Here is a 21,024-nt window from a genome sequence, read left to right as displayed (position 1 = left end):
AAATAATTGTCTTTTTTTTTTAACTAAGAGACTGACTCTATTTAAGAGAACTGGCAATATAAATACTTTTCAATCCAGTAAGAAAACAAAAAACATAAGTGCTTCCAGCTGTTTGCTGTCTTAGGGTGAAATGTGCTATTTGGGGAAGGATGAGGTGACTATTTATTTATTTAACTCTGGAACTAATTGAACAAAGCAATGTGTTTATAACCTCTGGAGGGCAGCTGACAAACTTCACACTTCCCTCATGCAATTCCCACCACTGATTCTTACTGCGAGGAAAATACWGTGAGGTCTCATTACAAGCTACAGAAATGTTCAAAACAATGAGTAAGAATATGTGCCTCAGTCCTAAACCTGGATGTGAGAAAGCAAAATCCGAGGCAACCTAACAACTACTAATCTTATTTTTTCCTGTCTTTTTTCTCCTCCTCAAAGTTGYGTAGCAATTTAACAGAGATMAGRTGTAGCATACATACACTGACATAGCTRTTTGTAATAGGTATTTATAATTTATCTGTTKGTGAATCTAAGATAATTTTGTTTTYTGCCACTCCTGTAATGATTTTYTGACAGCATCTTACCCATTTGTAAGACCTGTTTGACAAACTGTCCTTGTTTCTCTTGCAAGACAGGTACTGTTTGACRGTTACTTTCTTTTACGTGCCATACCAGATACTGGTTGCTTATGATTACTGAAAATTACCTAAAATTCCCCGTTTTCAGCACATTTGTGGCAGTTGCTTGGGCTTTTTGCTTTTRAGTAAAGTTTACCACTGAATTTATTCCAAACATCCACCAGAATAGCTGATGTTGTGGTGTCACAAAAAATGAAGAAGGTTGCTAAGGGAAAGCTCATACTTTTGTGGCAGCGGATTCAAGGGGAACAGAACAAAGGACTGCAGGTGATATTCCTGCTGCTCATTTCATTCAAYTTCAGGTGTCAGTATTTGGAATATATTTTATACAATGCCAGACACTGGAACACTTTCTCTCCTGACTGATTCTTACATAACCATTTTGCTGTTTAAGAGCTACTTAGTAAATGTGGATTTTCTGTTGTTGGGTTTCTCTTCTTTGTTCATTGTTTTGGTTTGATTTGTTAATTGGCATTGATAATGAAATCACTGTTTTGTTCAAAGTGAAGGATTAGTTCTCTCTGATGTTTTTGGTTTGTGTCAATTGGTGGAGATCCTGTGACAGCAGATCCAGTGCTGGCATAGACTTCCCTGTTGAGTCTTTCCACAGCGTGAAGGCCATGCAATCATTGGGAAGGCTTAAGAGCTCATCATATAAATTACAAGCAATTAGAAAAATGTGACCTTGACACAATGTTGTGAGAACAAAGTATTAGAGCAAATGAGGATCTCTTGGTTCTGCAGAGACAGGGAATGGTGGATGGTAAAAGGCAAACTGTCTTACTGTGTTTATTCTTGAGAAGGAAGGCAGCATTTTGGAGCCAGTTAATCACAAATTTATTATTCTGAGTTTTTGTTTTGCTGTACTGAGGTTCCAGCAGTGTTTTTTTACACTGTGYATCTGCTCCTTGGGTAGAATAGATGTCACATTCCTTTGTTCATGTGTTTTCATGAATTCAGTTTCACACAGAAGTCAGTGTGTCCTACTTGTCAAATTCTCCTGTTTCAGTTCTCTTTTTCCTTTGAACACAGCTGTTGGAGCTGTTTGACAGCGAAGACCCTCGAGAACGAGACTACCTAAAAACAGTCTTGCACAGAATTTATGGCAAGTTCCTGGGTCTTAGAGCATTTATCCGAAAACAGATTAATAATATTTTTCTACGGTAAGTTGTGGAAGAAGGTGCTTTTCGCTTATGAACTCTGTAGGAAACTGATATAGCGCTTATATTTAACTTTTCTTTTTTTAGATTTGTTTATGAAACTGAACACTTCAATGGCGTAGCTGAACTGTTGGAAATTTTAGGAAGGTAAATGAGTCTTTATTTATTATCTAACTCAGACTTCCCTTCTGGACACGTCAAGACAGTGTCAGATTCGGAAAAAGTATTATGATAATCCCTGATTGTGAAAACAGATGTGTGCACATGCTCATCTTTAAACCCATCTGCAAATCTCTGTCCCATCTTTGCCAAGAATATGTAACTATATGCAAGTTACAGCCAAAGTGTTGGATTGATTTTCTGTGTATGAGTTCATTAAATACTGCACACTTCATCCTTACATGCTGTAGGATTATTTTCTTCTGAGCACACTTAGCAGAGTAAATGTTCWGAGTAAATCTAATTTTGGTAGGTTAATTACTCAAGACCACCTAGCCTRCATGAATTTACAGACCACATAGACAAGGTCTTATGTGTTTGGCAACAGGTTTGTGCAGCTGTTCATGTGATTATTCCTGATGGGGCTGGACTGCTACCTAGATATGCAGTGCCCTGCTAATATAAAGCAGGACCAAAGTCAGCACCTGTTTCCAAATACTATTTGTAAACAGGTGCTGACTGCTAAATATAATTTAACCTAGAAAGTGCTTGTTCATACCTCAGTATTGCTTTCTGTGATGATGACACTAACAAATATTTCTTTTCTAATTTCCAGTATTATCAATGGTTTTGCTTTACCTCTCAAGGCAGAGCATAAACAGTTTCTGGTGAAGGTGCTGATCCCTTTACACACTGTCAGGAGTTTATCACTCTTCCATGCACAGGTAGAAATTACAAAAATATTTTTTACTCAGTAAGAATTATATTTCTATTTTTTAAGGTTGCTTTGGAAATTTAATTATGTKGCACATAAAAAGTGGGGGAAAGTTGAAATGTGGAAAAAAATACAATAGTTTTTTTCAAAATTCATTCAATATCCTTTGTCTGATAAATGTCTAGCTTCTGTTGTKATTAGGTAATTAAAAATGTAACATACATCTGTAATATTATTTAGTAGTTAAGCTCTCTCTCTAGGTTTTCCTCTCTGCTTTTTTCTCATTCTCACAAGTTTGTCTTTCCCATTCTCTCTCCCATGAGGATGTTTGGGTTTCCTTAGACTTGTGCTGTCAAGGCTCTTCTTCACCTTGGCAACCTTCTGAATACTAATACCCACATTTTTGCATTTAATATTCACCCTCACAGATTTTATAATACTGCACTTTACGCTCTCATATATCTTTTTATACCTTCAGCTTTCAGGACCTAATTTTTCCTCTGATAACTGCAACCTGTTACCTTTCTCTCCAGTTTTCAGATAGTGCAGTATTTCTTATGGTGATAAAGCTCTGCCTTTTAAATATGTTATTTCAGGTTTTAGCTGTGTCGACTCATCTTGCAAGAATTCTCATGACTTTGCTGTATAAAATTAGTAAAAAGACGCAGTTTAGAAGAGTAGCATAAGCTTCAAAACAATGCTTGTATGGCTGTATTTAGAATTCCAAGTTGTTCTGGTTTTTATTCTATGTTACTTTTTCACTGTGTTTTTGTAATGTCCTGTTGTTTCTTATGAGCTGAACTTTGAGTGGATTTGCACAGTGCAAATTATGCATCTSAGTTTAAAATTGGATGAAGTTTGAGAAAGCTGAATAGCATCTTGCTTTAAATGTCTCTTTTTTAAAGAATTGGGGTTTTGTTGTTTYTTTATAGAAATGTTCTAATTTTGTTCTCTTATTCTTACCTCTCCCCAGCTGGCATATTGCATAGTACAGTTTCTGGAGAAAGACCCCTCACTCACAGAACCAGTAAATATTTATTTGATACTTCCTTTTTTCACTTTAAATGGTTTACTCTGTTGAGAGAAAAGTAAAAAATMTAACTTATTTTTCCTTTTAATTTAGGTCATTAGAGGTTTAATGAAATTCTGGCCAAAAACCTGCAGTCAGAAGGAGGTGAGTGATATGCTAGTAAAAAAAAAAAAAAAGACTGATTTTGCTCTAAAACATAGTAAACCAGGAAACCTTTAAATACTTCCTGGGTGATAGCACATGCTGTGGTGAATCATGGTATTATTTCTTGTAGATGGTTTTTCTGTACTTTAATTCTGTTTTTTTGAACAATTTCAACTATGAAGAGGAAAGTTCGATAACTGTGATTTCTATTCACAAAACAAGCACTGGCACTTCTGCAGAGAATTTTTTAGAAAGGAGAAAATTAACATGGTTGAGGATAGGTTTGAAAACTGTTAGATTTGGAATTGTTTATATGTGAGGATAATATTTTTCCAATGAGGATGAAAGATAMCTTATCTGTGTTTGCCTACTAAAAATGTAAAGGATGCAGTTCAACATGTGCATTTTTTTTTTAATTTCTTGATGCAAATCAAGAGTTTCCTTACAGAGGTTTTATGTAAAACAGTTATTTTGAACAGTGCTCTCAAAAATTAGGTATAATTAGGAAACTCTCCTTAGTTAGCAAAGCTTAAGCTGTAGTTAGATCTTTGTATGAGAAAAAGTTTTCAGCATGGAAATATATATTGGTGCAATTCTGAATTTCATTGTAAAAAAAGTACTTTAAATGCAACAATTGAAGTAGAAACTTGTCCTTGTTTTAAGAGACTGAGTCCAGAAGCTGCCAAAGGTAGAACTGATGACATTTTTTGAGACAGGGTCTTACTGAGCTAGTGGGGTTTCCATTTCTTCCTGAAGCAGTAGATTTTGAAGGTTACCAGCATTCTACAGAACAAGATGATTTGGATGGTTTGGAGGTTTTATATTCAATGCTTTCTCTTTTSTCTTTAGGTCATGTTCCTAGGAGAGCTGGAGGAAATCTTGGATGTAATTGAACCATCACAATTTGTCAAAATCCAGGAACCCTTGTTTAAACAAATTGCCAAGTGTGTCTCTAGCCCTCATTTTCAGGTCAGTGGTAAAGGTTATTGTTTGTACAGGAACATATGGTCTCAGTTTCAAACTTAACACCCCCCAAATGTAAATATTATTTTATGTTATGTTTTTAAATGCTTGTCTTTTGTGGAAGAGTATATGTTGGGGTGGAAGGTTAGTTCTGAGCTCTGTGAATAAGTTGTTAGAGATGTTTGGGGTTACAGCACCGAACTTGTCCTTCTGAGCTCCTCACAAATCCTTAACCTCTATCCAGGCAGACTTTGAGCCTTTCTCACTGTGGATGGCAAGTCCTGGCCATATAGAYCATGGAGGATGTATTTTCTCCCTGTTTCTGGTGCAATATTGTGCAGTTCTTGTTTTCTGACTTATTTCCTTGTAACCACATGTSTGGTTAGAGGTGACAGAACCTGTAGCCTGCTTTCATCCCATTGCATAATGGGAAGAAGGGGAATGAGCAGGATGTGAATGGGTATTTGGAGAGGATATAGAGTTCATGGCCTGTAGTGTCTCCATATTAAGCCTGGTGATCTGTCCTGGCACAAAGACAGATGTCACTTTTCAGTTCTTCCTTGGACTACAACTTTTTTTTAACCATCATTTAGACCAGCATCCTCCTTCCTATCCCTCAGCTCCTCCCCAGTGTAATTACTGTCATTGGTACCTTCCCCACACTTAAGATTTCTCCTCTCTTACTCAGGCCAGCTGCTGGGCCTTTCCTTGTGTCCTTCCTCTAATATCCCAGCATGGCTGKTTTTTTTTCCAATGGTTCTCATCCTGACTTTGAGGGGAAGGGGCGATGGGAAGTCTCTTTGCTCTCCCCTCTCCTCCTCTACTACAGCACTGAACCAGGTGCAGACACTGCATTTCAGTGAGCAATAACATATTATTGCTCAGGAAATAGAGAGCAGGTTCTGTGGGATCAGAACTACAGGATAAAYGTTTTTTTCTATTAATGCATGTTATGCTACTGATTAGAGTTAATTCCTAAACTAATGAGCGGCTGTTAGCTCATCTTTGTGAAGTTTCTCTGTGATTTGCTTTTCCTTCAGAAAACTGCAGAAGTATAGGTATCAGAATTCCTGTTAATATTTTATTTCTTTGACTCAAAGGTGGCTGAACGAGCGCTGTATTATTGGAATAATGAATACATCATGAGTTTGATAGAGGAAAACTCAAATGTTATACTTCCCATCATGTTTTCCAGCCTTTACAGGATTTCTAAAGAGCACTGGAATCCGTAAGTTTTTGCTTTTACACTTTATCTTACCATTTGACATCCCACTGATAAACTTAGTGAATGTCTGCTGARGAACATCTGAATGGGAGAGGTCCAGACTCAAAGCTGTGCTGAGCAAGTGCAGATCTCTTAATGCCATATGTATTAGTCTGTGCTTGAGCTTGTCTCAGTGTTCTTAATTAACTGGTATGTGTACGAAAATCACTACCTTTTGGKATAAAAATAGGCCTTCTCACAAGTTGGAAAAAGAAGAAATTAAATGTTACGTTGTTAATGAAGGAAAAATGTTGCTCATCAAGTGTTTCTCCTACGCAGTTTTTTTATAAATGGCTTTGCTCTTAAGCCTGATTGTCTAGAAGAATATCACTTGGTATTAATAAAGCTTTGTGGCTGTATCATGGACTGATACCCCTGGGGAGACTTCGGTGACTGGCATTTTTTTAAACATTCCTGAAACATACAAACATCTGTATACTCTTGAGCTGTTTTTTCTAAATTTGTTTAAATACAGCTGTTCTCAATTACAATAATTGAACAATTGCTTTATATCGATATCCTGATAATCAGGCATTTTTATTGTAAACTGAATGCCCTCGTAAAAAATGTTCTCACCAATAACTCTTACTACATCTCTTATGTAGAGATGACATATATCCTATATTTTAGTTGAAAAAWTTTTCTAATTCAAGATGGTTACGATTTAGTAAACCCAGTATTTTTAATGAGCTGTGCTATGTTCAGGTCCCAGTTTTTGAGACCTTACTTGAAGTATTTAATCTTTTCAGACACTGGTCTTCTACACCTAGTAAAACTCCCAAGTTTGTGTGCTTACATGACAAATCTAATGCTGCTGGAAAACTTCTGTAGCTTAACCCTTGTCACAAAAGGACACTTTCCATGGCACAATACTCCAGTACCAGTCTCCAACCTTTTATATCATGCACTGGGATACTACTGGTAATGAGAATATTCTGGTATCCCTGTTCACAGAGTTTTTATACCCATAGGAATTCTGTGACATGAGCCAGGTAAAGGTACATGTAAAATAAAGGAGATATTTAAAGAATTTTAATATTTATAAAAAAAATTCAGGTAGGCAACGAAAGTGAAAGTTTATTTAAAGAGATGAGGGAGACAGGGGTGCATGGGAAATGGCACATAGTTTGTGTGCTCTAAGGATTAGCTCCAAAGGTTCCTGGCATTTGTACTGTTGATTCACTGCCTCTTGGCTGAAGAGCTGTTTCTTAAGCAGCCCTGGGTCTGAATACGACAGTCAGAGTAGTGGATCAGGAGCTGTGAAAGGGAAAATGAATATGAACTGYATGAGYACAAGGAAATCACTCCTGAAATWCAGCTTTGTATTTTGCATAGATGCATTGAATATTCAGCTTCATAGAAGAGTCATAAGGAAATATGAATCACTCTCATTTTGTGTTTGAATTCTATTCCTTTTGCCAGCATTGATGATTGAATCTYTGAAGTTGCATTCAGAATTGCTCCACAGCATGAGGGAGGAAGAGACTGTAGTTACATGTAATAGCTTTCTGTTGTTGCCTTTTACCCTAGAGTTTTGGCCTGCTCCATTTCAGTAGTCAGTAGGGACATGAAAGCTGATTCTCACCTTTAAGTATGTTAATCAAAAGTAGTTTCACTGAAATCRAAGAATTTACATAATCATACTTGCAGGAACAGAATTGGGCACAGAAAGGCTGGGTAAAGAAGGCACTTTTTATTTCACGTTTGATTTCACCTGAAACTAATGGATTCCTTTCTTTCTTCTTTTCCCATGTTTCACAGGGCTATTGTGGCTTTAGTCTACAATGTGTTGAAGGCATTTATGGAGATGAACAGCACCATGTTTGACGAGCTGACAGCCACTTACAAGTCAGATCGTCAGCGGTAACTTTTTAAAGCTTTTTTTTGTCAGCTGTGCATAAGGCCTGCAGTTTAGTTCTCCCCTTACACTCTGGTGCAATTGCATAATCTCACACATAATAGACACTGCCYCATTTTTGCCTTTGCCTGCTCGTTAGGCTTCTCATTGCAGGATGTGAGATCGTGTGTGCAGGTTGTTCTTCAGCCTTTATTAAATACAGTATCCATTGCGTTGCTTGGGAATCCACATTCTTCGTGCAATTCCTTTTTGACTCCACATTCCAAAAGGCTTAAGTGTATCAAGATCTTCAATAATAAAAGACAAACAAAGGTTTAAAGATAACACTTTGCAGAAAGACTTTTAAACAAAAAAAGTTACACTTAGGTTTGGAAAGAGACATGAGGGAAACCCCTAAGATTTGATTTTCCAAATTGCTATTTGTAAGCTGGATGTGGTCTTGGAGCAGAGACATCTTTCAGCCCTTTCATTTCTTACTCAAAAGGTCCTGCTCTATCTGAGTCTTTCAGCATGCAGGATCCATTAAATACACCACTAATAGAGGCATTAGTTCAGCTCCAGTGGCTCCTTGTATTTTCTCCTATTTTCCTTAATCTTTATTTCTCCATTACAGTGAAGCATCTTTTCTCAAAWGTTTCACCTTATGCAAAGCATTAGGTGAAAAGAAGAGAGGAAATTTCAGGAACTCTAAACAGTTTGCAACTTCATTGAAGTCATACCTTGTCTGTGGCTCAGGGTTCCCSCAAGCAATGCAAAGGGGACTGCAGAGATTTTTGGTGTAGTCCAGCCTTGAAAGTCTCTTGGCTCTTGTAGCTTTTAGACTTGTGTGGCTGGAGTCACAMTGGTCTTTCATTCCACTTCGTTTTATACCCCAAAAAATCTGTACCTAACAGGGTAGTTCACAAATMTGGTATTTTACTTTTGAAGACTTGTTTGGAGATACATTTAAACAGAGAAGCCAGACAATTCCTGCTATGTATTGATAAATAAGTKCCAATGTCATAGTGCAGTTGAGATAACACCGTGTGGTTTCCTAGCAAAAAAGGCAAAGAATTTTAGGGCTGATCATCTAATCCAGCTATTCACTGAGGCAGCTTGGGGACCTAAATCAATTTGTGGTTGCACTTTGCCCCTTAAGATGAGAAATTCTGCTCTGAACAGGACCARACACTGCAGTGGTGTCTTGTGTCTGGATAACAGGAGAGGTTTGGAGACTGAACTGCACAAAGAATTTTGTTTGCATCTGCTGACATATTCCTGCCAAGGCTGGTGCGAACCATTTCACCATTTAACTTGACTTCCTATGATTTTAAAGCATGTAAATACCTGAATGTATAAACTGGGGTATTTATCTTAATGTTTCCAGAAAATTTTTAGCACYTTAATAAAACCACATCTCAGAAGAGAGTTTTGATACCTCTTAAAGCTTTAGGAGAAATACAGTATTAATGGCWAGGATAGGTCAAATAGGTAAGTTGGATGAGGTGATCATCCTCTAACAGGCCTTTAGGTAAGCAGGCCTGTATAATAATTTCCTAATTATTAGAAGATAAATATTGGTAAGTAGCCTGAAAATATAGGGCTGTTTCACTTATTCTTGTGTTTAATTAACAATAGGCTTTTTTTTTTTATTATTTTACTGTTCTTTAGTGATTTATCTGAAAGTTGTTTGTATTTTTTAATGTGTTTAAAATACTCTTGGGAAATCAAAATTCCAAACAAATGAGCCAGATGTTGGTATTTTGGCTGAATCAAAGTGTGTAGGAATGTTTCTAATCCACTGAAATACTTTTTGAGACTTGTGTAATGTGACTGGCAAAGAATCTGTGCATCTGTCAYTGTTAGATTTCCATTTAATCTAAACCTACAAGGTGATGTAATAGAACTTGAAAGCATTTTGTACCTTGCAGTATCAAGGAGATTTAKTCACAGTAAGCTATGGCAGAGACAGGAAATTTAGAAAGCAAACAATGCAGGTAAAGTAAATGTTAGGTTTGCTGTTTAATTTTGTCAAATCAACCACCAAAGTCTGCTGTTAAAGCAAATGCTACATAGATCTTGCAGGAATTTGGTATGGAAAGAGAGTAACTCACTGAACAAAAGGCACATCTTGTAGGTTGAACTTTGCCTTGGTTTGTGCCTAAGCTGTAGGGAAGACAGCAGTCAATGTGAGTAAAAATAGTGATTCTAAAAGAGCCAGGGAGTGCTTTCTAGAAAGTTACTGTGATTTGTAAAATTAATTTATATGCTTAAATAAATAATCATAAAAAAGAATTGAATAATTTAGTCCATWATGTTAATTTTTACAATCTTGACAGATTAGTTGTATAATAAAAGTCCACTGCATTTCTTAATTCCTCATTGCAGATTAGTATCTATGGACACCATCTCTTTGCTCAGCTTATGTTTTCATACTGCTTTGTCTAGTTAAATTTATGTAGGTAACRAAAAGAAAAAACAAGAAAATATTAAAAGCAGTTAGGAAAATTGCAGTTATGTTCAAGAAAATTACTGCAGCTAATTAATATCAACAGTATATTTTTTAACATAAATATTACAGAGTCTTCTCTCCTGCTAACTCTTTGTTTTATTTCATCTGTCAGTGAGAAGAAGAAAGAGAAAGAGCGTGAAGAACTGTGGAAAAAACTGGAGGATTTGGAATTAAAGAGAGGTCTTAGACGTGATGGAATAATTCCAACTTAACAAAAAAACAAAACAGCATTATTAACCTGTGGAGTCACACATTTATGTAGTAGAAGATGGAGCAACAGTTTTCTGTATTGTGCAACTTTACAGTAGATTTCACATTTGTTTCATTATTACAACAGCACTGTATATACCTGTCTCTAAGTAAAGGAAAAAAATAAGGACTTTAATCCAAAGTTTGGACAACAGATGGACTTCTCAGAACTTTGCAAACATAATCATTGTTTTAACCCTTCTTTAAAACCAGTCTTCAAAGATCTGTTGATGAAAATTGCAATGTCAGATTCCATTGTCAGGACCTGTTCCTTATTTATCGTTAGCAGAGAGTATAATACAACTTTCAAATGTGAACAATCTTAAAATTTAGCTTGTCTTTCTGCTAAACTGTTACGTGTATTTATAGTAAAAGAGAAAAAAAGACTGTCATTTCCTTATGAGTTTGTGTAACATCCTCCTTCTCTGGATAACTTTACTGTAATTTGACTTTCTTTTCCTTTTGCACATCTTCATAAGTTGAATGTCCATTCAGATCAGGGCCATGAAAAAYATTGGTCCTGAATAAAAGTTTTGTTTACTGGTGTGAGCATTTTTTTAGTACCAGGCTGTCTCTGGTGCTTACTTAATTTGAACATTAGGAGTTAAAAAACAAGTAGGTGATAAACATAGTAGGAAAGGGAGCTTTGGATTCATGCACCTGTTTATTGCAAATCCAAATTAGTGTCCACAATCCTTGAAAAAAAAAAAAAAGGGCAGTGGTAACACCCTGGACTTCAATACCTAACCAGTATTAGTGATGCAGCATTGGACACACGTACCAGAGTTTGGTTTAGAAGCACTAATTGCTAAATTATTACAGTATGTTCTTATTGGACCATTTAGAAAGAATAAAGACACAAGCTAAACACCACAAGYGTGAAATTGATCTCCAGTGGTCATGCATCTAATTGGAAATTGAGTTGAGATAGCAGTTTGGACAGTTTGGAGTTGTTGCCTTACTTTTTAATATGTATTTATWAAGTGTTCCAGCAAAAGAGGATGTAGCCTCTAAGAAACATACTCTAGTGTTTTTGTGGTTCTAGTACTATTACTCATCACAGTACCAGCCCTRTGGTCTTAGCTGGAAAGGATTCTGGATAATACACTTCTGCATTCTCATCTGGATGCTCATTCCTAACTACTGTATTTGTTACCAAAAGTGGTTCTACAAATGCTACTGAAAAAAAAAAAAATTCTGGAAATCCTAATGTTCTGAGTATTAATAATAAAGTTTAAAATGCTTTTATATCAAAGGTGCATTGTGACCAAATTGTTTAAAACAAAAGAGAAAAAAAAATACAAAAACAAAGAAGAGGGCTGTATTATAAGTATACATTATTGGCTATCTGCTTTGTATTTGAAAGTGGAATCTTACATCTTTGGTAGGTAAAATGCTGATAAGACTTATGTACAGTATATATTTAGCTAATGCAGTTGCATTATTCTATACCGGGAGGTATGTGTTTCAGGATTTTTCTCCAGGATGCTTTTGAACTGTTATAGACATATGACAACCAGTGAATTGATAATCCTAAACCATCAATCCAGCAGTATTTACAGTATAAAAATGAATTGGTGTTCATGAGTCTTTGTGATAGTTGCAAACATGAATTTATGACCTGTTGCCATTGATAGAAATACAGTATAAATACAAGCTTGTATATTTTTCTTCCTACCATTTAAATATACAGTAGAATTTGAAGTTTTCTTGTTTTCAGGCACGGAAAAGAAGTAAAAAAAGAATTCYCTCCTAGACTACTGACTGTTTCAGGATTATCAGGTCACAGTTTGTATTCCTGGGTCTGCACACACAAATGTTGTAAACTCAAGGTTTTGTAAGAACTTGACACTGTTAATTCTGGAAAAAAAAAAAAGGTGGAACTAGTCATATGCAACACCAAACACAACATGATTTTATGGGATTAATATGAGCTTCTTTTAAGAACCTTGACTGGGACGCAATGTAAATTAGGCAGTTACTGTCATAGTTGAAACATTTTATTTTAAAGTGCTGAAGCAAAGGTGCAAGCTGAAATACTGAAGATTAAATAAATTTATAACAAATCATGTCCCTTAGCCCATTGATTTTGACAGTCTTTTATTTCTGTTACCAAAAAAAAAAAATACTTGCTAGTGTGATTTCTGTGTGAAATGATCATTTCACAGTACAAGAGGGTGGACTCAAACTCATGCTCAAAGACTTATRCTCCATTGTCAAAAACTGAGAAAGAATGGAGAAATAAAACTTCATGTTTTTCACCTGGTGGAGTAAAAAAACACAACAATGTGAAATTAGAAAAAGCACCTTGTCCTGTACTTAGAGCTTAGGTGAGTGTTGTTTGTTCATAAGTATTTTTGGTTTTGCCATGTCATTCTGCTATTGATCATACACACCAATGAGAACCTGGTGGGTTGCAGTATTTCGTTACCTCTGCCGCAGGGACAGCGGGGAGTGTCCGAGGTTCATAGATGATCTATCACTTCTGAGAAGGAACGTTCCTTTAAAGAGGAGGAGACCATGTGCTGTTCCAAAGTCACTTGACTCTAAAGGCTGGGTGATGCACCTGAAGAAGCACTCGCTGCCAGGATCCCTCGTGTGCCGCGGTCCCAGCGCGATGCTCTGCCCCACAGGGCTCCCACTGCTCCCGCTGGAGCTGCTGGAGCTGCAGGAGAAGGACGAGGAAGGCAGCCCGTGGGCCCAAGTGTGATCAGTGTGTCATGAATTACGCTTTTGTTTGCTTCTTGAGTTCCACAAACCACCTTTCTTTGTGTCAATGTTGTTCTTGACTGCTCGTCCGGCAGGCGTTGGGTGGTCCCGCGTGTCGTGGGCCATATTGGTCTCAGGGGGAAGGGTTGAGCGCTGTCTGCTCACAGGAAGGAGCTGCGAGGGCATTGGGTCATGGGGATGTAACAACTGTACAAGTAAAGTTCCTCTCATACACTCTGAACTGAGCACACGTTGCTTTCTTCATCTTGCACGTCTCCCTTACTGTTTTCCTTTCATCGCTTTCGAGTGGTTTTTGTCACTCTTCCAAAGGTTGGAATGCTTTAAATAAAAGTATTCTAATGCCATTGGAGCATTCGCTAGCAGGGTTGCAGTAAATTTAATCTTGGTTTTGTTAGCRTAAGTAAAAGGGTTTAATTTATTTTTTTATCTGTTCTCATATATGGAAAAATCGAGGGTGTCAGAGCCAAGAATTGCTTGAGTAAGAAATGCGGCAGCTGTAGTTACATTTATACGTGCGTAAGTACAGCCTTAGGCTCTCTCACTCGATGGAAAAGAAAATAAATTAGGAGTTCTAAAAAGCTCTTTATTGTTTTGTGAGTAGCGGGAAAGATGAGATTCTTCTCCCTCCAAGTAAAACTGACAGAATTTGCTGTTCTCTCTTTGAAAACAAAGATGCCCTTTTCTCTTAATTGTGTGACACCACTATCCCAAAGCAGTTGCCCTAAAAGAAGACAAAGGTGATGATGCTCAAGATGGAGGAATGTTTTTATTTACACATGGCTTTTTTATTTTGGCTCATGTGCTTCCCTTAGCAGCTCCGGAGTGAGCTGTGAATTAGTTTTTCCTCGTAGGTATGTGCAGCAGATTTGATGTAGCCCAGTTTTCCATTTTGAACTCTATGAAACAGCCTCTTGAAACAGAATRGAACTAATTTTGATTGGAAACTTTTATCCAATTGTTGCTTCCCATCCACAGAAGCGTGCGCTTTTTATCACGACCTCTCTGAGTAAGAATTTTTGTTACTTGGATCACCTGCTGTAAATAAATTGTATTCATAACCTCATGGAGCCATGAGGGGTTTTCAAATATAAATAGTACYGATACATTTCTTGTTGTTGTCCTGTTTTTGATTGTAGTATAGCGAATGACCTGTCATGCTTTTTGTTTCAAGATTAGCATTAGATTCATGGATCTTAATATTTAGCATTTCATTGTTTAAGCAGGAGAGGGCAGCAAAAGTTCATTTTTCCCCATAGGAATGCACTGGTCCCATTACTGTTTTTAAACTTTGATGCATCTAACTTAATCTGTGGGTAGGGTGGAAAAGTGAAACATTTTTTATATATATTAAAAGGTGCATATGAAAATATATAGACTGGTCCAACCAGACTGTGAAAATGTCTTCTGCTCGACATCCAAGTAGTAATAAAAATATCTTCCACCTCTGGATAAAGTACAAACAGGTCTTTAGCTCTTGGATTCAAATGTCATTCTTTGGAAACAGTTTACTTTCTTAAAAATGGTATCAAAGAAACTCAAACTCAATGGTGCTCCCAGCTATAAATGTGTAATCTTCCTCTTTTGCACATGCTCAAGAGGCTCTGTACTGTGGGTGCATCTAAATAAAGAAGCAATGAAGTGTTTTCCAGGTGCTTGGCTTTTTTTTCCACCTCCTCCCATCAAAACTTCATGAGCCTTTTCAAAAGTGAACTTCCAGCAATGATACCCATCCACGTATATTAAGTGTAAGAAGACTTGTCTGGAGAAAAAAAAAAAAAAAAACAAACTAAGCAGTGAGGTGGTAATCTGGATTTCAGTCAGAATGACCATAGTAAATACACGGTTTTCATTAAGTTAATTTTTTTTCTAAGATACTCTGATGATGGTGAGTATCCAYASACCTGCCCCTGTGAGGGAGGTCAATAGCAGTGGATGCAGAAGAGAGGCATTAGAGCCACACAATTTTCTTTAGGAACCCTCTGAACCTTCCATTTTGCACCTGGTGAAGGAATCTCTTCTTTTATGGCATCATTCTGCGGTTTCAGTCCTCATGCTGTTGTGCCTTGCAGTTTGGGGGTGAAGGGAAAGGCTGGAGATGGTCACATACCTGGGKGAAACCCTGTGGAGAGAGCTGTGGACAGAGCCTGGAAAAGGGCACTGCAGTGAATGGCGTTAGCAGCAGTGTGGGAGATCTGGTTTCTCCAATGAAACAAGAAAATATTTATTAAAATCTGATTTTTAAATGCCATTTTTTTTTAATGAATTATTCCAATAATCTAATCCTTAATTCTTTCCAGGTTTTTTTTTACGACTTAAATTTTTAGCAGTTGAATCTTGTCTGTCTTTGTTAGAAGGGCTCATTATCACAAATCTCCTTAAATACATGTAAGAATATTCAGATCACTTAACAACTTCATGTCTCTCTACTTGCTTATTGCAAGATATTTTCTAAAGGAGTTAAAAAAAAAAAAAAATGCAGTAAGTTGGCCTCTAGGGTAGGATTTGTCTTCTTACTTGCAAATTGGAAATCAGCCTTTACAGGATTGGAATAAATATATTAGTTTCCTACTTTCGGTAATAATTGCTTTGCTAATATTTCATCTTGGTCTTTCCTTCTCCGGGATGCTTTGGTTTCTTATGCATCAGCAGAATGTCTGGTTTAACTTGCATCAAGTTTGGACCCAGATCACAAGTGTGTTACCTACAAAAGTAGTTTTGGGTGCAGGTAAAGACCKTTCCCAAGGCTGTATTAATTAGGGTTTTGATGTGCAGTGAAGGAATGGCTCAAGAGTRAAACTGGAAATTGATACAAGATCTCACATTATGATCCATGGTTTTAAAACACCAATGCTGAAGCAAATATCCTGAATTTGTTAGTAAATACCTTGAAAGCAAGCATACTAACCCACTGTCAGCAGTGACCACAGGCTTTTCTGGGAGTTTCCATGATACGAAAAATGGTCACACAAAAACTTGATCTTGCACTATTTTTATGTTTGTTTTTGTTTCCCACCCTGTTAATTTTTTCTATTCAGTATTATTTCTCCCTGAAATCACTGAAGCTGTGAGAACTTGGGAAGGACAGCAAGTTTGTGATGCATTTAAAGAAATGTCTGTTTTTTATACAGTGGTTCATATTTGGATACACACTCTAAAGTGTTTGGGAATTCTGGGAAGAACTTTCAAAAGGAGAATGAGAATGGAATATTCTGCACACTGCCTGAATCTTTTCARAATTTTTACTTTGCAAGTTTTTCCTTGTGTACAAAGCCCTGAGAGGACCCAGCAGTGAATATTCCTGGAAGCCCCTGTGGCCAGCAGAGCAGTCTGGGGCATAATAGCTCTGACAGCCAGGGAGGAAGGACCTTGTGTTTGCATGAGGGTTTGTGAAGGCAGAGCTCACCTGCAAATTTGGGTGCTCAGCAGGCTCGGGTCAGGTTTGAATCTTTGCCTTTTGAACCTTCAGCACATGTGGTTTAACTCTGTGAACAAACTGGACAAATGATCCAACTCAGTTTTAGGGTTTAATATTAATTCTGCAAAGTGTTCTGAGTAGGATTACAGTTTGTGCTCATCTGTCATCCCTAAGGCTGCATCGTGACTCCCCTTTTTGGATATTTGTAATGAATGTGGTGTGCATGAGAGGGAAATTGCTGTATATTTGACTGTCTCCAATCAAATGGGCACTTGCATTACATCATCTTCCATTTCAGGCATCTTGGAAATAATTTTCCATTTCAGGCATTAAGCCTGCAGGTGACAGAACTCAGGGTAAGCTGCAACTTGGCAAAGGACACTCCTGATTTCTGGAGAAGGGAATGTGGAATCCAGACAGTGGTAATTAGTTTGTTAGTGCACAGACTATTTCACAAGCACAAGGGGATATTATTGCTCTTTGCTCTCCGTGACACTCATCAGACAATCATTGTCATGGTTTGTGGTTATGCACATTTCAGACAGCAGTTCTGGCCAGAGAAAAATGACTCAGGAATACAAAGGAAGGAATATTTCCTACTGCAGTGTGGTGCCCCCAGCCCCTCTTCCTCCTGTGCTGCACCTCCTGCACTGATTCTCTGCAAACATCAATGTAAGGACTTTCAGTGGGCTGAATTTAAGCAAAATGTGTTTTTCTACTCCAGATTGTCATAAGGGGGACATAACTACAGACCAGGGGGCATTTCAGCATTTCCCAAGAAATGCCTTTCCACGTGTTCAGCTGAAGAGCTGGGATGTTTTTAGAGGTCYTTCCACCAGACCARGGTGCTCCAAGCCCCTTCCAACCTGKCCTTGRACACTCCCAGGGATGGGGCAGCCACAGCTTCTCTGGGCATGGGGCCTCACCACCCTCACAATAAAKAATTTCTTCACAATATCCCATCTAACCCTGCCCTCTGTCAGTTTGAAGCCATTCCCCCTTATCCTCTCACYACACACTGTTGTGAAAAGTCCCKCTCTGATCAAAATCTGCAAAGATCTGAAGCTCACAAGCTGCASAAACCATTTGGATTCTTCTGTGAGTTCACTTTAGACAGGCCAAGCACATGCAAGAATTCTTGCTGCTTGCAGTTTTTTGTCTAAATTTGTGACAGCAGAGGTGGCCGATTGTCCCATGGAATTTTAGGCCCCCAGTTTTCAACTTTTCCAGCTTTTTTTCCTCTGAACTTTTCCTCTGGTTTTGTGGCAGTGGGTGTGTTTCTGACTTTCCCTGCAGTTCAAACACACTTTAGTTAAACAAAGATCCCCCTGGTTTACATCAAGTGCTTCAAACTGGACCAAACCAAGAAGGGACCCTGGCATTCAGAGGAAAGAACACTCTCCCAGCAGGGATCAGACTGTACCCTTTACCTGTGATTTCAGTGCCAAGGAAAAGAGATTAACTAACTTAGACTGTTAAAAAACACACAAGACAAGGAGTTTTCCTCTCCCCTTCCAATCAAGTATCATTTGTATCACTGCTGAATCCACTGTAATTAAACTGCTTCTTATTTCCTATTCTAATTTACCAAGCCCCTCTCAAATCGTTGGCAATGACATATATGCTGTGTATGACTTCATGGAACAATATCAAATCTATTCCTGGGATTTGAAATCTAATGATTACGTTTACATGCTTGAATTCTTTGTCTAGGAAAACAGAATCTATAAATAAGCCATTTAATGTCATACTGGCTTTTTAATTTTTATTTTTTTTTTTAATTTGAGTGCCAGTTAGTCACTGCTATAGAATATCCTGTTTTGATTGCATCATCATTGCAGCAGGGAGTGTGGGCATGGAATCCAGATCTTGCAGCAATAAATAAAATGTGATTTCTAGTACTCAAGCTGCTGCTTCAACATAAGCTTGATTTCATGGGATTGCTGTTGGGCCAACCTTCATTCATTGTGGGAGGATAGTTCAAGGCAAAAATGGGTTCAGTTTTGTATCTCAGTGCTTTATTAACCAGAAACAGAAAAATCAGACAAAAGGAAAGCATTTCTATCACAAGAATCAGTTGCCAGGGTGGGCAAAATACAAGTAAGGCTCAGGAGCAGTGATTTGAAGCTCGCTGTGGAAATACTGGTAGTCAGTTAAACTTCTGTGACCTTCCTTCCTCACTGGCTTTTCTCCTTCTGTGCTGTCTGACTTGGCAGCAGATGAGCTCCCTAAAACACATCTCTAAAATGTATTTTCCTTTTACTGTAACCTTGAATTGTTTTCCATGTGTTCACATTCTGTCATTCCCATCCATTACCATCATCGGTCTGCTCGTGCTAATATCTTTTCCAAGCAGCATCTCACCTTCTGCAAGTGTCTCTCTCCAGAGCTGGGGCTGTTGTCTTTTTACCCTCATAAAGAGGACTGAGGAGGAGGAGGAGGAAGAGGAGGAGGAGGAAGAGGAGGAGGAGGAGGAGGGTTTTTGGCATCCCTGTGCCAGTGGGATGGCAGTGTGAGTGATGAGGAGGGACATCCCTGCTCTGTACATGGTTCCTCCCTTCCCTGGGGAGAGAGGGCCCTGGGGTAACCCTCACCCACTCTCCACTGGATCCCCACTCCTCAGGTTTTCCATTCCACAAACACTTCCCTGAATTCTTCCCTTCCCAAAGAATCAGATGCCTGGAGGGGAGGATGTGTAGAAAAAAGATTTGTGTTAGTCCAGAATAGAGTTTGTCCCTCGGCAGAAGGGGATTTTGTTTAAATCTCAAGGATAAATCAGTTGTTTTTCTTTCCATAGCTAAGGTTTGGAGTTCTTAAAAGAACATTGTATTATTTTTACCATGACTGCACTCCTGTGAGTTTGAATGATGGGGATCTTTCCTTGTCCAAGAACAGAAACACGACAAGACAGATTAAGCACAGCTCTTCTGTAAACTGCAGGACTTAATTCTCTTCCTGCYAGAGTCAATGATGGAAGTCCTGTTGCTGTCACCAAAAGTAAAATAAAGATCTGTGAGGAGATTGGATGGATCTGCTGTGTCTGTATGGGGAACAGCTCAGTACTAGCAGGGGTGATGTGGACTCATTTCCTCTTCCTGCAGTAAATTGATCTCATTAATATCATCTACTATTGTGTGTAGATTGTCTGAGTGACCTCTGGAAAGCTTTTATGGATATGAGCTGCAGAGGGAATGTGTGATCCCAGCTTGCTTCCTGCCTGCTTGACAATGACACCACCATCAGCTCCAGAGAAAAACTGAATAAATAAATCTCTGCTGCATTATTTGACTGAATAAATCTCTGCTGCATTATTTGTGATCAGTACCTGAGCATTCAGGTAAACACTTGAGCACATGCAGTGAGCCCCAGCCCTGGGATGTTAAGTAAGGCAGTTTTTCTGAGGCTGGCCAGACACAATGTCTTCCTACAAAAGAATTTGCTCATGAATAGGGCAGCATTGTTCAAAAGATGTTATTCTGCTACTGGGGAAATGGAAAGGAGGTTTTTCTTTTTGCTTTCAGGAGCAGGGAACTGCCCTTTCCTGGTGCAGTTGTCATTTCATGACCATTGTTACTAAAACTTTTCTGCCCCTGAGGCTCTCCATTATTATTAATTACCTAAACCATGCTGGCTTGAGAAAAAACTTGCTCTCCTATCCTTTGACATGAGAAAAAAATAGAAATTAAGCAGTGTAGCTTCACTTGCTTTGTCTGGGGAATATCAAATGCATCCAGGAGAGGTATTTTGTGTGGATGGCACTAAATGCCACTGTGAYGCTGAGAAACAAGGTGTGCACCATCTGTTTTGGCACCCTGCAATGGAAATGGAGCAGCCCTTTTTGGAGAAAGGGAGCTTGCATGGAGTGTGCTGCTCTGACCCAGAACTGAGAGGAGAGGGGGAAAAACATGGGTTTGGAATGAAGTTTTACAGCTGGAGGTGCTACAGTGAGGTGAAAAGATGGGTCAGAATCTGTTCAAACATTTATCTGCCTTGAAAGGTGATCGCGTGTTTAAAGAATGAGGGGGACAAGGCATTTTTGAAGATGTCAAATGTGTCTGTGTCCAGGAAAACACTTTACTCCCATTTCCCAGTGTATCAGGATATGTCTCAGCCATGCCAAAGGCTCAGCCTGGCTCCCTTGCTCTGCCTGCCTGGGATGGTGGTCAGCAGTGGCTGAACACGAGCCAGGTGTGCCCAGATGGCCAAAA

At 38.3% G+C, this 21,024-nt stretch overlaps 1 protein-coding gene across 5 annotated transcripts in view; it reads left to right on the top strand.

Annotated features, from left to right (window-relative positions):
• Nucleotides 1-12,737, top strand: part of PPP2R5E (protein phosphatase 2 regulatory subunit B'epsilon) — a 71,620-nt gene extending 58,883 nt beyond the window's left edge. For 4 of the 5 annotated variants that reach the window (XM_057385094.1, XM_057385093.1, XM_057385097.1 and 1 more), the window contains 9 exons: nucleotides 1,671-1,801; nucleotides 1,886-1,945; nucleotides 2,574-2,682; nucleotides 3,646-3,699; nucleotides 3,796-3,846; nucleotides 4,696-4,815; nucleotides 5,910-6,037; nucleotides 7,835-7,936; nucleotides 10,535-12,737. In XM_057385094.1, the coding sequence (XP_057241077.1) occupies nucleotides 1,671-1,801; nucleotides 1,886-1,945; nucleotides 2,574-2,682; nucleotides 3,646-3,699; nucleotides 3,796-3,846; nucleotides 4,696-4,815; nucleotides 5,910-6,037; nucleotides 7,835-7,936; nucleotides 10,535-10,634 (855 nt within the window). In that variant the 3' untranslated portion in view covers nucleotides 10,635-12,737. The remainder of the gene's footprint in view (nucleotides 1-1,670; nucleotides 1,802-1,885; nucleotides 1,946-2,573; nucleotides 2,683-3,645; nucleotides 3,700-3,795; nucleotides 3,847-4,695; nucleotides 4,816-5,909; nucleotides 6,038-7,834; nucleotides 7,937-10,534) is intronic. The other variant, XM_057385095.1, reaches the window with a different exon arrangement.
• Nucleotides 12,738-21,024: the final 8,287 nt, after the last annotated feature.

Source organism: Malurus melanocephalus, unplaced genomic scaffold (assembly GCF_030028575.1).
Source record: "Malurus melanocephalus ecotype Western Australia unplaced genomic scaffold, MMel_1.1 scaffold_785, whole genome shotgun sequence".
Taxonomy (NCBI): domain Eukaryota; kingdom Metazoa; phylum Chordata; class Aves; order Passeriformes; family Maluridae; genus Malurus; species Malurus melanocephalus.
This window is presented reverse-complemented; position numbering and strand designations above follow the sequence as displayed.